The sequence below is a fragment of the Pteropus vampyrus genome, unplaced genomic scaffold (assembly GCF_000151845.1).
Source record: "Pteropus vampyrus isolate Shadow unplaced genomic scaffold, Pvam_2.0 Scaffold20, whole genome shotgun sequence".
NCBI classification, from domain to species: Eukaryota; Metazoa; Chordata; class Mammalia; order Chiroptera; family Pteropodidae; genus Pteropus; species Pteropus vampyrus.
This window is the reverse complement of record NW_011888801.1, coordinates 4,134,831-4,149,588: the sequence shown is the minus strand read 5'-3', so window position 1 is coordinate 4,149,588 and position 14,758 is coordinate 4,134,831. Positions and strand designations below refer to the sequence as shown.

The 14,758-nt window shown below is 41.3% G+C and overlaps 1 protein-coding gene across 4 annotated transcripts in view; it reads left to right on the top strand.

Moving 5' to 3' along the window:
• Positions 1 to 14,758, top strand: part of KCNMA1 (potassium calcium-activated channel subfamily M alpha 1) — a 709,157-nt gene that overhangs the window by 594,716 nt on the left and 99,683 nt on the right. Inside the window, exon 18 of one of the 4 annotated variants that reach the window (XM_023527940.1) lies at positions 14,078 to 14,151. The exons of the other annotated variants lie outside the window; for them this stretch is intronic. Within the exon in view, the coding sequence (XP_023383708.1) occupies positions 14,078 to 14,136 (59 nt within the window). The 3' untranslated portion in view covers positions 14,137 to 14,151. Of the gene's footprint in view, positions 1 to 14,077; positions 14,152 to 14,758 lie in introns of those variants that run through there. 4 annotated transcript variants of the gene reach the window in all.

Here is a 14,758-nt window from a genome sequence, read left to right as displayed (position 1 = left end):
TGTGGCGGCTGTGGAGGAAGGGACAGGGGCAAAGGAGTCCGTTGGGAGACACCCTGTGAAGGTGGAAAGATCAGCAGAGGGGAGGCTGTGGCAGGAGGATGCGGCAAGGAGCCACTCTGAGGAGGGCGAAGGCGCCATCTCGAGCCTGCAGGATCTGCAGCTGGAACCCATTATCCAAAGGCAAATCCAAGAAGTTAAAATATTTTTAAAGAAGGTTTGATTAATGGCTCTGAAGCAGTTGAAATTCATTAGTTAAATTTCTTGAGCATAATTCTCCCCAGCTGACCTAGAAGTCGTTGAGATCCGTACTCGGGCTCAGTGGAGTTTTCTTCTTATTGGAGGAGAATTTACTGAAGTCTTGTCCAGGACTGGAGACCCACAGGGCTGTGTCCATCCACTCCCCCTGGTCCTGGGGACCTACTCCATCTATTTTCTTTTTTCTAACTAGTGTTTCTTCTTCCTCCCTCACCATCCTCCCAATTTCCAATAACACTCAGATCTCGAGAGTGTCGAAGGTGGTAGAGGCAGGCGGCTCTCAATTGCTGGCATGGATGTCATCGGCCTAGGCTAGGTGGCAGAAATAAAGCAAGCGGGAGCCACCAGTTGGGACACGTGACCAGCCCTGAGGGTCTTGGCTCAAGCTGCATGTGGTAGCTTCGGTTAGAGCTCATGGGAATTTTTTTAAATCCCTGTGTATGGCAATGAGACTCTTTTTCTCTCATCTTTTTCAGGGAGACAGCATGTCTCCTTACATCTGTGGAGGGAAAAAAAATTATAAAGTACTTCGCATCCCATTCACTGAAAACCCACTGTCGTTTTCAACCACTTATCCTTCTCCAGTGGAAATACAAAACACATTTCCTGTGAAGTACTGCCACACAAACTCTGGGGAAGTCATGTGGCATTTCTAAGTACCATGGCACAATTTTCTTTTCCTTTTTTATTTCTCTCTGCACAAGACCTTTGTGTCCATTGTGTCTATATGTTAGCATTCACGACTGTAGAACTTGTACACACCACCAACCCACGAAGGTCGTTAGAACAGCATGGAAAAGCACGTGAGTCCTGGGTGGGGCATGCAAGCTGATCTTGGAGGAAGGGAAGGCAGCCAACTTCTGGAAGTGGAATGGAGTAAAATGCAGCCACCCAACTGGCTAAGTGTTATCCTTCCTCTTGGGGGCTTTCTCCCAAACCGACATGTTGAGTTACCTAGATAATCAGGGAATCCACCATCCCCACATTTACTTAAAAGAGTTCTGTTTCCCTAGCCAACCGTTTTCTCAAGAGAAATCTAAATGGAGAGAAAGAAGTCCAGCATTGTCAGACCCACATATTTGAAATCTCAGAGGGCATTGAAAACAATTTTTTTTTTTTTTTTTTGTAAATAGTTGGACTGCCTGATTTGGAGGGAGATTTTAGATATACCTATAGATTCTTGTGAGGAGACATTCTTCTGATGTCCAGCTCAGATAAGCTGGAGAAAGGGTCTAGAGATCCGAAATGACCTTTCTTCTCTGACCAGCTCATTCAGTCCTCCTCCTCATGAGGAGCCATCCCCCCACAACCCAAGAAACAGCAAGAAACTGCCCCACCTCAGCTTCTAGTAATCCCGAAAGCCCTTGTCTATCCTCTTTCATACAGTAGGATGAATACCACCAAATATTCCTAGAGCTACAGAGAAAACCTATGCAAACTCAGAGTGAAAGCTGTTGAGGAAGATCTATCCAAGAGATGACCAACCGCACTAAGATACCTTTAAAAGAAGTAGGAAAGACTGCCCCTGAGAGCCACAGCCATGACAGATGTATGGACAGTGCAGAGAGAGGCATCTGTAGACCACAGAGCATGCGCCTTCTCCTGGGAGTGGAGCTGATGGTTGCCATTGAAGGGATCACATTTGGCCAGTGCTGGCTTTCTGCACTGGAACCGGTCGGTCAGATTATGCCCAGTCAAGAAAGGACATAGGGGCTGCCTTCCTTCTCTCCAAGGTCAGAAACGAGGCATGCTGGCATCCTTGGCTGGGTTTCACATGTTGGCAAGAACACTTGAGTAGGAAGTGGCCTGAAGGATTCCAGTTCAATAAATATTTGATGAGTAAAAGGATGAATAAATGAAGGGATTCTCAACCATCACTTAAAGCAATAGATGGTATGCCAGAATCAGGATGACCCTGGGTCTGTGAGGTTTTCTAAAACTAAGCAATTTACAATATTATGTGTGTGTGTGTGTGTGTGTGTGTGTGTGTGTGTGTGTGTGTGTAGTGGGATACATGAAGATTAAGGGAGAAAAATTTAGTGAGAGAAACAGACATAACTGAAGGATCCTGAAAGTTATCAGCTACTAGGTATAATCCATATTCTTTGTGAAGGTTAAGGAAGGTTATCTTTGTGAAGAAGGTAAGGAAACAGAAAAAAATCACAGTAGGCAAAACTCTATCAATGTTTCAAGTAAGTAGAGACAGGGATACATTTGTGTGTAGAGTGTATGTCCTAGAAAATCAAGGACTTACCACACTTGCATTCAGTTTTACTAATTTTGATGAACCTGATCATTTTCCTGTGAGTCAGGGTGGCACAAAAATTATTAGTTCAGTGGGTAAAGCCAATATGAGCAAAGGGGCCCATTTGTCGAGAGCTGTAACCGTTTGCAGATGGTCACATCAGCCTGCCCAAATGTGGAGAAACATTTGAGGCCACTCATGACTATTAGGCTCATTGACTCTGACTAGGGATAGGCAAATCAAATCTAACAGCACCCGAGTGACAATCCCTCCCACCTAGAGGTGTCCAAAGGCTGAGTGTCTCATGGCTATTTTCTATTGAGTGTCATTATTCTGTTTATTCTGCTCAGACAAGGAGGGGGCAGGAAGCTTTCTCGAATGCTCACAGAGCTCTCTCAGGCCACACCAAGCATTCTCTTACTTTTGAGTGGCTTTGAATTGCTCTCTGCATTTTGTCAAGGTTGATCTGGCTATTTCTTCAGTGCGGATGAGTAAATTTCCACATATGGCCTGTAACGTATCCAACTGAGAGAACATGTCCAGCAGGGACGCTTCAAAGCTAAAGCCCTAAATAGGTGTTACTGAAAAAGGAGGTACAATGACCTGCAGAGAGGAGAGGTGTTCAGTGAAAATGACAGGATGAAACTTGCTAGGAATGCAGACTGGGAGGAAGGGGCTCAGGCCATGTGATCTGGAAGTCTTGGGATGTGGATGTGAAACGTGCAAGGGGCTAGTGCTGGAAAGGCCACTTCACAGATTTCTTTCATTAAGATGAAGATGGGTGTCTGTTAAGCAGAAATCTCCTGTCTTTTCTCTGCTGTAAATTGAGGGAATTCCCAAGCCTTTCTCCTCACTGTTCAGAGAGCTAAGTGATCTTGACAATTAAAGCCCAGAATTCTAGGGAACCTCAGAGCAAGGAAAGGGAGAGACAGGATGGGATAGTCTGTTTTCTGGGGACTTTGGAACTCATTCTTGGCACAAGCATGTTTTGGTATGTTCACTAAATGGATGCTCAGTGAATGCCGATTGCTATGAGAGTAATGTCTCACGCGTGTGTTAGTCTTTATAATTCTCAAGGCACTGATATCTTCTCATTTCACCTAGGCAAACCCAGAATAGACTTCATCCCTTACTACGTTGGGACTGTAGGCAAGTTTGAGAACTTCTCTATTTCTTAGTTTCCACATCCGTAAAATGGAGATCATAATAAGACCTACCTCCCAGAATAGTTGTAGCTGTGACTTTGGGTCTCCTCATTCTTCATCTTGCTGAAACTGCCTCTATGACTTTTCCATCTCTAAAATGGACACAGATGATAGTGAATTTAGTGTGTTCTTGAAAGACGGTGGGAAGCTTGGAGAGCAAATGAGGGGAACAGATGGCAGGGAGAGAGGGTATATTTTAAATTCTGTTCAAATTTCTTTGATGATGGTCTTGATATCAACCCATCTTTGAGGTCTGGGTGGTGTTGGGACTTCCTATCATCACCTCTCCTAAATTGCTTTATTAATAGTGGGACTTCTCGTTGATTTTGTCATTAGTGGGATTAGTGCTAGGAGTGGGGCCAGGACTGGGCCAAGCCCTTCACTCATGTCCTGCTGTTGCCCCTTTCTTTGAATAGACTGATGAGAGGACAGTCTAGAGATAGTCTGAATGAGTATTGATACGCATTTTGAAATCCTAAGGATGCTGCTATCCTGCTCTCTCTTCCATCCTACTGATGGCCCAAGTCCTCTGATTTGATCTCTGGATTACCTTTCGAACCTTCTCTTTTCATTCTCAAGCACTCATTCCTCCTTGCTTGGTCTACCACCACTGACCTCCAATTAGTCTCCCTTGCCACCAAACAACCACCCCATGTATTATTTTAAAACATAGATTTGATCATGTCGTCACCCCAATTCAAAGGATAGCCTTCAACCTTCTTAATACGACATTCAATGCCCTTCGCTGTTTGGTCTCAGCCTATTTTTCTAGTTTTATTTTCTGTATAAAGTATCCTTCATCTAGTGATTCTCTAAGAATGCCTTGTTTCTGTTACTTAACATATTTCTATAGCTTTTTCCTGTGCCTGTGACTCTGTGTCTCTACTCTTCTAGCTGATAGAAGCTTACTTATCTTTTAAAGTAGGGTTGGGTAAATTATGGCCTGTGGACCAAATCAGGCCACTGCCTGTTTTAATAAATAAAGTTTTCTTGTAACACGTCACGACCATTCATTTGCATATCGTTCATGGCTACTTTCAAGTGAAAACAGAAAGTTGACTCGTTGCAACAGAGAGTGTGTGGTTCACGAAGTCCAAAATAGTTACTACCTGATATTTATGGAAAAAGTTTGCTGACTCCTGCTTTAAACACACAGCTCGAATATTGCCATCTCTGTGAAGACTTCTTAACTGCCCTGCCCCCCACCTCAGATCAGAGTTAATGGGTCACCCTTGTGTAACTCTATATAACGCTTCATGTAAATCCCATTTAGAGCGGTTCTGTACTGAGCTTTTTAGAAGTTAACAAAAACAAACAACAACTCTCAGTGGTCTTTGAGTTCTCAGCATATTTCGCAGAGCAGTCAAGGCACACAGTAGGTATTCAACAAACATTTGCTGAATCACATAGAAACTGAGTTGGGAATGTGTTTTCATAGTTTATTACGCATGTGTCTCAGGTGAAAAGAGCATCTTGAGCCTAGCAATCTTGTTTCTTGTTTGCTTGTACCATCTCGAACAAAACATTTGTTTCTGAACAGCTGCTTCCTTTGACTGCTGAACAGTCTTGAATAGCTTGATCTAGAATTGATCACGGCTTCGTTTGTTTGAAGGTGACAGATTTCTTCCACTGCTTCTGCTGACAAGCACAGTGTTTGGACGCTGTGTGAGTCTTGGGATGCACATGTATTTCTTCCCCCTCCATATGTCATTGGGTATTTTCGTCCCAGTTAGTGGAAGTGCACATTGGGAAGGTGTGGCTAACCCATTGTTTCACCACTCCCTGAGTGACCTCACTTTTCAGGTCTGCAGTACATTTCTAACTCAAACAAGCTCTTTTTGCCCACCTGTGATTCCACATCGATTTGAATTTAGCCCAACTGCCCTGAACGTGGGGCTTGTGCCTTTAATCATTCAGGCACAGGCCAGCTTCAGGGACCTTCTCTTGCAGTATTGCATTGGCTGATACACTGGGAGTTATGCCTAGGCAGGGCAAGCGCCACCTCTCAAATCTTGACATCCCTAAGCTCTACCAGATTCCCTACACCCTTCACATCTGCCCAAAATGGCTCCTAGCAGCTCTGTCTCTCCACAGCAGTGGTAACCAGTTGAAGTGGGAGATGAAATGCTCTTTGCTTTTACCCTCCTCGTCAAGTTCCTGGTGATAGAAAACTAGAGACACTCAGACCCAAAGGAAGCACCTCAACGTTTGATTCTCTTTATACATATGCTTTGCCCAGCTTAGATAGTTGGAAGAGCTGAATGTAAAGGGGTTCTACAGTTTCCATCGGAAATAACACAATTTAGTGTGTGTGTGTGTGTGTGTGTCCCATGTGCTTAAAGAATACCCTTTTGGTCGCTGCATGAGCAATTTTTATTATTGTTATCAGAGATTAAATCTCAATAACTTTTTGAAATTAGAGAGAGCTTCTCATCAGCTGAATGGGCAGTGGCACTCACCCCCTTCCCATACCAATCCAAGAACGGCCCTACCGTCCTCCTAGCTCTGGGATGTTATCAGCATGGTAGTTTTGCTTGAGATCAAATCAGGGCAACATAGGAACTGTCATTTTTCATTTATTATGGGCCCTTTGATCCCATTTGGGGTTTATTTGTTTCAAGCGAAAAATACGAGCTCAATTGCATACATCTATCCTGTAGAGTACTTTTTTTATTTTTTTCTATTAGAGATCAAATCAAAGTTGTAAGTAGTGTGGTCATTAGTTATCACCAGCAGACTTCACAGCCTACACTTTATGTCTGTTCTTACAAAAATCACCAGCCTTCTCTGTTGCATAACGATCACTCGCAGTGAAGCCACAATATGCCTTTCGTGGGCGCTTGGGTGTTAATTTATTTCACAGTTTCCTTTGCAGATTTAATCAGAGTCACCTATCACATTCCTGTTTCTTCCTTTTATTGTGTTCCTTTGCTATCGCATTTGTGTGATCTTTTTCTGCAAAATGACAGGTAGTGTTTCTCTGCTCGCTCTTTCAGTGACTTATATTCTCCATGACTTCCTTATTGCCATTTTAAAATATAACATTTTATAGATGTAATCTTAGTTATTTATAACTCAGGTTTTGTTATATGAGAAAATTTCCTAAATGACACCTTGGGTTTAGGTACATTTGTTTTAAAGACAGGGAAAAATATTCTCTGCGAGAATATTTTCCTCAAAATTGTAAACGAAGGAAAAGCTCTCAGTAAGATTATAATGCATTTTTCCTGATTTCTCTGTACATTGAATGTGTGAATATTATGTTTATGTAAGTTATCAAATTGTGGTATTTAATAACACTTTGTTAGCAGAAAAAGAAAAGCTACCCCTCTTGATTTATTTGGATGTTTACTGGGTGAGTTATAGTACTTTACATATTAGAATTGGTTTGTCAACAATTAACATTCTAGGTTTTTATATAACCCATACTTTGGGTAATAGAAGATTATTAAACTGCAACCAGTGTGTTAGAAATCTGCCGACTGGTAATAAAATTCTTATGTATAACAGCAGCTGAGAAATACTGCTGTATATTTATGCATAGATTGCAAGATAGATGATGGCTAGCCAACCAGAGGGGCTTGAAATGCAGGCTTACCAGCAGGTGGCGCTGCTTTTCTATAAATGAAAACCTCGACCAGGATGTTTTCTAGATACTACCACGACTGCCCCGCTTTCTTCCGTTTACAGATTCTCTCTCCTTTATTTCTCTGAGATGAATGTCTAAAACTGTGTGTGTTCGTTCAGTTTTTGAGGAGACATGCCCCCACTAAGATAATACCTCTCGATTGCTAAGATTCTTTAAATCCAACTTGCTTGCTTAAATGCTCATTTGGAACAAGTCCTAGTTAAATCAATGTTACTGTTTTTAAAAGGTAACTACACAATACCAGGTTCTCACTCCTAAAACTGGATTACCTCCAACATCTGATTATTGTTATGTGACAAGTCCCCATTTTTATCGAATATTTATTTGTATAAATTAATTCCCTAGGCTCCGTTCCACACCAGAATAATGAGAGACATTTTTATAAAGGTGGTTTATGTACTAGATTAATGTGCTATACACGAATAATTTCAATGTGACACTCTTTCATCAAGAATTACTTTAGAATCCAAGTAACCAAAGAATATTGCTTTTCTCTCTGAGCCAGAACTAAATTTCTGACAAACAGGGTCACACTTTTTTGTTTGCTTGTTTGTTTTTTAAATAAGGTCCACACGAAGGCTAATTGGCTCATCAATTTGGGCATCAATGAGGCAAAAAAAAAAAAAAATACAAGCAAAATTAATTTTGGGTTCTTGTTTTTCACACGGCCTATTTTTCATTCTTTTTTATTTTTTAAGACACAACTACGTCTTTCACTAACTTTTTTTTTTTTTTTAATCTGCAGTATTCCTTTATGCGGGGTGTTTGAATGTAAACATGGCCTGTATAGGAGACAATAGATTTATTGAGGTAATGGAAAAGGATCATTAAAATACATCACAGATAACTCATTTGTGAATTTTCTTTATTAAGTGTTGCCTATCACTTAATAAAGAACTTTGAATGCAAGTATTTTACTCTTTTTGTATTGTAATCTAAAAATTTGAAATTCATTTTGAGAATCCAATAGTAATTTTCTCTTTTGAATTTTAAAACTTTTTTTTTTTAAGCCTCCGGGGCTAAAAGGGTGCAGGTCAAGGATCCAGATAATATAATTAATGTACATCCTATTTTATTCACTTATATGCTTTTGACAGAGAAAATCCTGAAGTGTTATTGATTAGGTGAAACCAAGGTGTAGAGGATACGTGGAAATATTTCCTTCTTAGTAAGTTCATTTGAAAGCCCTGGTTTTGTTGAAAATGTTTTTCAAAATATTGATTGCAATCAGTTCTCTTGTTAAAGTGAAACCTGATGACTTTCCTTCCAGTTCTCTGTAGGGGACTGGATCAAGACAGGAAATAACTGTCCCACAGTAAAGGTTGGATGTACCTGGCTGGGCTATGAGGCAGCAGCCTTGTGAATTTCACAGGACCCCTTTCCAAGGCATTAAATGACTTTATTTTCCTGTCAAACACACTCTCCAGAATAAAATGAGACCTCCAATGGAACTAACTGGACCATTGCCAGGGCCTCCTCGTTTTTAGTTTCATGCACATGTGTGTGTTTTATCTTGGATCGTTACAACTTTTAAATGGCCAGAGAGAAAGTAGGCCGAGTTAGGGCTTGTCGTGTTTTTTGTTTGTTTGTTTGTTTGTTTGTTTGTTTGTTGCCAATAGATTTTGTCAAGATGCAAACCACCCACTGTCCTCTTTGAATCTGAGTATTTAAATTGAAAGGAACTTCCAGAGGACCCAGATTATTACCCAAATTCTGTTATTTGGAATTTAAAGCCTCACACTATCTGCCCTTTATACCCCCATCAATACCCTTAAATAAATCTTTCTGCTCCAGCCAAATTGATTTTCTTATAGTTCCCTAGCTTAGTACTTCCCCACGTCCTTGCTTTCGTTCAGGCTGTTCCCTCCACCTAGCATGCTCTTCCCACCTTTTTCTGCCGTGCCTTAGTTGACCCGGCATCATGGTTTGAGTGCCTCCAGTGTGCCAGGCCCTGTGTTTGATTCTGGAGGTGCACAGGCGAACAAGGCTGATATCTCTATCTATCTGACTCGTGTTTTAAGTCTTACTTTTCCCCCTGACCATCCCAGATCTTCTAGCACTTACTGGTTAAGGCATTTCATTTAGCCCTTACCTGCTATCATCGTGTAACACCTTTTGTACTGTTATTTAAGTAACCTGTGAATTATTTTATTTATACATGTATGTTTAATGCAGTTGTCTCATTTCTTTAGCTAGACTTGTAGTTCTCTCTTGTTGTGCATCTTTATAAAGATTTTTGGAAAAAAAGCAATGCCCAGCCTTGGCCCCTGCCCTCAGGATATGTGTTGAATTGGTCTGAGGAGGGACCCAAGCATCGGTGTTCTCTGTAAAGTTCTCCAGTTCATTTTACCGAAAGGCAGGCTTGAGAACCTGTGAGCTAGACCATACCTCCCTTCGACCAGGAATCCTGCTTTTCCTATTCTGTGGTTTTTTTGGGGGTGCCGAGTCTGGTTGGAAGTGCTGGATAATTATATGTGGCTGGAGAGTTATGAGGTTTTCAGTCCATGGCTGGCTCCTGTGACATTTGTTAAGTAACAGAAGAGAGCATTAAGCTCAAAACCATTACGAATCAGAGCTGGAAAGGTCCTTCCTTATACATTATTTATGCCCATCCTCCAGGAGTGGAGGTGTCTTGCCAAGGCCATGTGGTTGATCCAAGTCAGGACTAGAGCCCAGGCTCCTCACCACTGGGCTGGGCTCCTCCCCTCTGGCAACTAGGAGATATTCGTCAGGAACATTACCAGGGGCTCAGCACTGTGAGATAGTCAGAGATTTGCAAACTACCAGAAAGGAGCTTATAAGTTTAGTTGGGAAGTAGACACTGAAATGAAAAACAAATTATAATGCAAAAAAATGAGACTTCAGAGGGGTGTGGGATGAGAAGTGCCAAGAAAGGAGGGATTCTATCTTGTTACTGTCATCTTGGAAGGCTTCTTGGAGGAGGCAGGCTGACCTATCTCTTGAAGGGAGGGTAGAGGTAGGTAGATGAAAAGAATACCTGGTGGGAAGGAATAGTGAAGGAGTTGCTGCCCCTTTACCTCACCCGCTGCTCCTCACACTGTCTCTTAAGTTCGTGCCACAAATTCCATGACCTCCCACCAGAAATTCAAGGGAAAGAGCCCCTCGCAAGCAGGGAACATGAATCGCCTGCAATTTAGAGGGAACTGTGGGGTTTCTCCATGTTTCCATCTGATTTTCATTTGTTGTTGCTCTGACTGGTCCCAGCCTTCTCCAGTTGTGACTCATTTAAACATTTTCTGACTTTTCTTGTTTTTGTGACACTTGGCATAGCCTAATTCTTTTGACTTGAGCAGTTTGTTGGGGCCACATGAAATACAGGACAAAGGTGATGGTCAAACACGGTGCCCCAGATGGGGGTGATGCACCTCACCCTGTCCTAGTGCGTGGATACCAGTTCAGTTGCTTGGAGAAGGGAGGAGAGTGTGAACCGATTCGAGCAAAGTCAGAAGAAAGCAGACTGGCATTGTGGAGAAGGACCCAGTGTCCGAAAGCTCAGATTCCTTTGATTTCGCAAAGCCAAGGTAAAAATGGTGGATAGCATTTATCAAGAGCTTGCCAGAAACTCTTATACTCACTTTTCATGTTTTCAACACATTTTCACAACAACCCTATGAGGAAAGTACTGTGATTATTTCCATTTTATAGGTGAGAAAAACCGAAGTTAGGTAACTTGCCAAATCCTCAGGTTTGGACCTGGCAGTATGGCTTCAGGGCCTGTGTGCTTAACTATTACCTTCTTGCAACTCAATATGAGTTGACATTTGTAGAGGGATCTCTCATATCTTAAAATCTTGTCTCAGGGGTGGCACATTGAGTGTCACTAGAGCCAGGGCCAGAGTAGTAAGAGGGGTGCCTGCCACATGGTTGGGGTACAATAAGCATGTTGGGGTATTTGACCAGCTGGTGAGCTCATGCCCTACTAGACAGTTACCCTCCTGGAACAGGAGCCCAATCTTTTGCAAGATTTTAAAACAGAAGTTAGAAATCCATATTTTTATGGATCATCCTCAGACTTAAAGATTGTCCTATGCATCCAATCCCGTGAATCAGCAGGATGGTGCCAAGTGGAGCACACCGGGACAGTCCTCGGACTGTCTCTGGTTATCTGTTTAACCCCATAGCATCTCCAGATCTGTGTGTCATCATCTGTCCAGTGGGGATAACAACAGATCTTGTGACATTACAGGGTTGAGTAACTTGTCTCAGATCAGAGTTCTGATAATGGTCAGAACTGAGACTTGGGCAGGTGTCCCAAATCTAGAAGCTCATATTCTTATGCGATTCTCACGAGCAGAATTCTGGTAGCAAATATTCTGGATTAAAAGTCAGCAGACCTGGGCCCTGGTTTTGGGTCTGCATATTAATGTCGCCTTGAGCCCAAAGAGAGTGAGGTCAGATCATCCTTAAACCCCTTCCAGCCCTGCTCCTGCTGCATTCCACAGCTTGTTCCTTAACTGTGTTGACCAGAAAGGAGCCTACCGTGCCCTAGCATTTTAAAATGTTGCACAGAATATATCTGAGGATAAGTTATAGTGGAATGCAGATAATGATTTTATAGTTCAAGAACATCTTTTAGAAGGTGACTATGCCCTTAAGAAGTATACTAAATGCTGTGTTTAGTGTAAAATCACCATCCGGGACTGGTCTTCCCTCCCAAGGTTAAAAGCATACAGTATTTCTAAAGCATCCTGGCAGAACATCCTTCATCGGGCCATGTGGTGCACTGGGGTTGCACTAAAAACCCATGCATTTTACCTTTATCTGAGTTTCAGAGAAAGTATCAGTGCAACCATCTGGAATACATATTAGAATTTGAGGGGACTCTTGACACAACTGGCTCAATGGAAAATATGATGTTTATGGATGAGCCGATAATAATAATGATATTAATAATAATAATGGTCTTTATCTGAATAACATCTTATGGCTCAGAAAACATGTTTCACATATACACAATTAGATTCTAGGCTGGTCTTCAAAAAGAATCATTGGGGCAAGCATTAATTTAAAAAACATAAATAGCAAAGTGAAAATGGAAATGAAAATATGATTGACATTTTCTGCCAGTCATGTTTCCTTGAAGCTGTTTAGGGGGAAGAAAAACGAAAAGAGAAGGAAGGTAGCATCTGAGTCAAACATATAAGCAAATAAAAACGTTTACCCCAAAGTGGAAATGTAAATCAACATTGTGTTAACCAGGAGGATTTGATGAGAAGTGTGAAATAAAGTCCATGAGAAATCTGCACCTTTCTCTCTTTTCTGTTTCTCACCCTGGGCAGGTGGCAAATCTCAGATTCCTGAGGCAGCATGATCTTTTCTCCACTCCTTTGGATGTCTGACAATTTGTAAATCCACAAGGAAGGCTTTCTTGCAAGGATCTTCCTTAACAATCTCAAGCAAACAGCATGAGGCAATCAAAAGAATAACTCTTGTCTTACATTTGCCTTGCCCAGTTCTGAACAAGGGAGCATACAGACACACATGCAGATACAAACTAAGAGAGCTTCTTTGTAATGCCAGGCAGGGTGGCCCAGCCAACACCTAGAACACCCTTAAGAAATGGACAGGGCAGGGCAGGGCAGGGCAGGGACTGAATGAGGAGAGTGAAGTACTTGCCTTGGGGACCAAACTTAAGAGGGCACCAAAAACCTCAGTAATCAAGGTAAATGATAGTTCAATGCGGTGTTTTTTAAAAAATAAAAACGCAGAAAAAAAAATCCGTGATGAATAAAATGTTAGAATTTTAAATAAAGACAGGATAAATAGTAGTTTTAATGCTGACATTTAAGTACTGAATTTCATAAATCAGTAAGGGTTATAACAATAAGTATGACAAAAAATCTTGTGGCTGCTGCCATGTATGTGAGCACTTTCAATGTGCCAGGAACAGTGTTCCATAACTTACAGGCATTTTCTCTTGATAATGTTTCAGTGGGGCATGATTTGTCCTGTAGTAAATCCAAATCTATTTGATAATAAATCGTATTAGAAAAAGAATTTTTTTACAGGCTCCATAAATTCCATTAAAGTCCATTTTGTCTTTGTTAAATGTGTAAGTTGAAAATTACAATCCCTTTACTCACAATGATCATTTTAGATACACAGCTCAAAAAGATCAGCATTAACTTAAAAAAATATATTAGCATGCTTGTATCTATTAAGCACTATTGCTTTGTAGGCTCCGGCTGATGATTTTATTAAGTATACTGCAGGAGGGGGGAAATCAAGGATAATTATAAATTCATAAATATATAATTCATTGGCATAAATTGATTTTAATGGATGGATGCAGAATGATCTATTTCCTTCCGAAAATAAGAGATGTTCTGATTAAGCCCATAATCTAGTACATGTGAAATTCTAGCCAAACCGATGGGACACATTTTCTTTTCTGAAACTACCTTTGATAAGAAATGCATTACAAACTCATCAGTTTGGCTTCCTGTTAACAAAGAGACAGCAGCCGTCTGGATCATTCTGGATTCACAGTGAAACTGCCACACCACGTATCCTCCAACTAAAGCTGTGCAAGTTTGACAAGGGGCAGATGAATCCAGGAGTTATCGTGCAGGGGTTTAAATCTACACGGCAGCTGACGGTTGAAATAATCATCTATATATTGCTCTGAGCTAGCTGGGGAAAGGTTGAAGCTGTATATTTTCAACATATCTAGTCTAATGGTTAATCTGTTGTCTCGTACAGGCTCTCGCAGGGTGGACTTGCAGCAGACACTGACAGCTTCAAGGAATTGCTCATGGTAGATGTGGTTTGCCTTGATTCTCAAAGTGCCAGGTGGATGAATCTAACTTAGCTTGAGTTGGAAAAGGGGAAACTCACCTGACTGGTTTCCCCAAACGCAAGGGGACCTGCAGAACAAATATCAGGTCGGGCGGTAGGGACATTCAAGTCGCTAAACTACCTCTATCCCTCCCAACCTCTCCAAATCTGTGCACTTGAAGAGGGTTCCATGCGGGTTTTGTTTGGTTTTTTTTTTCTTTCTCTCTTTTTATTTTTTTATTGTTTGGCTGCCTTGGAAGATGGCGAAGAACATTGTCCTTTTGGAAAACTGGAAAACTGAGAAAATGTGAGAAGATAAGTGAAAGCAGCGATCAGCAAACTTTTTCTGTCAAGGGCCAGCTAGTAAATATCTTAGGCTTTGTGGGCCATACAGTCTCCATTGCAACTACTCAACTATCTCGTTATAGAGAGGAAACAGATATAGAGGACTGGTAAACAAATGACTGTGGCTATGTCCCAACTAAACTTTATTTGTATACATTAATTTAAATTTCATATAATTTTAATGTGTTATTAAATATCATTCTTAGATTTTCCCCTCAACCATTTAAAAATGTGAAAACCATTTTTAGCTCATGGACATAC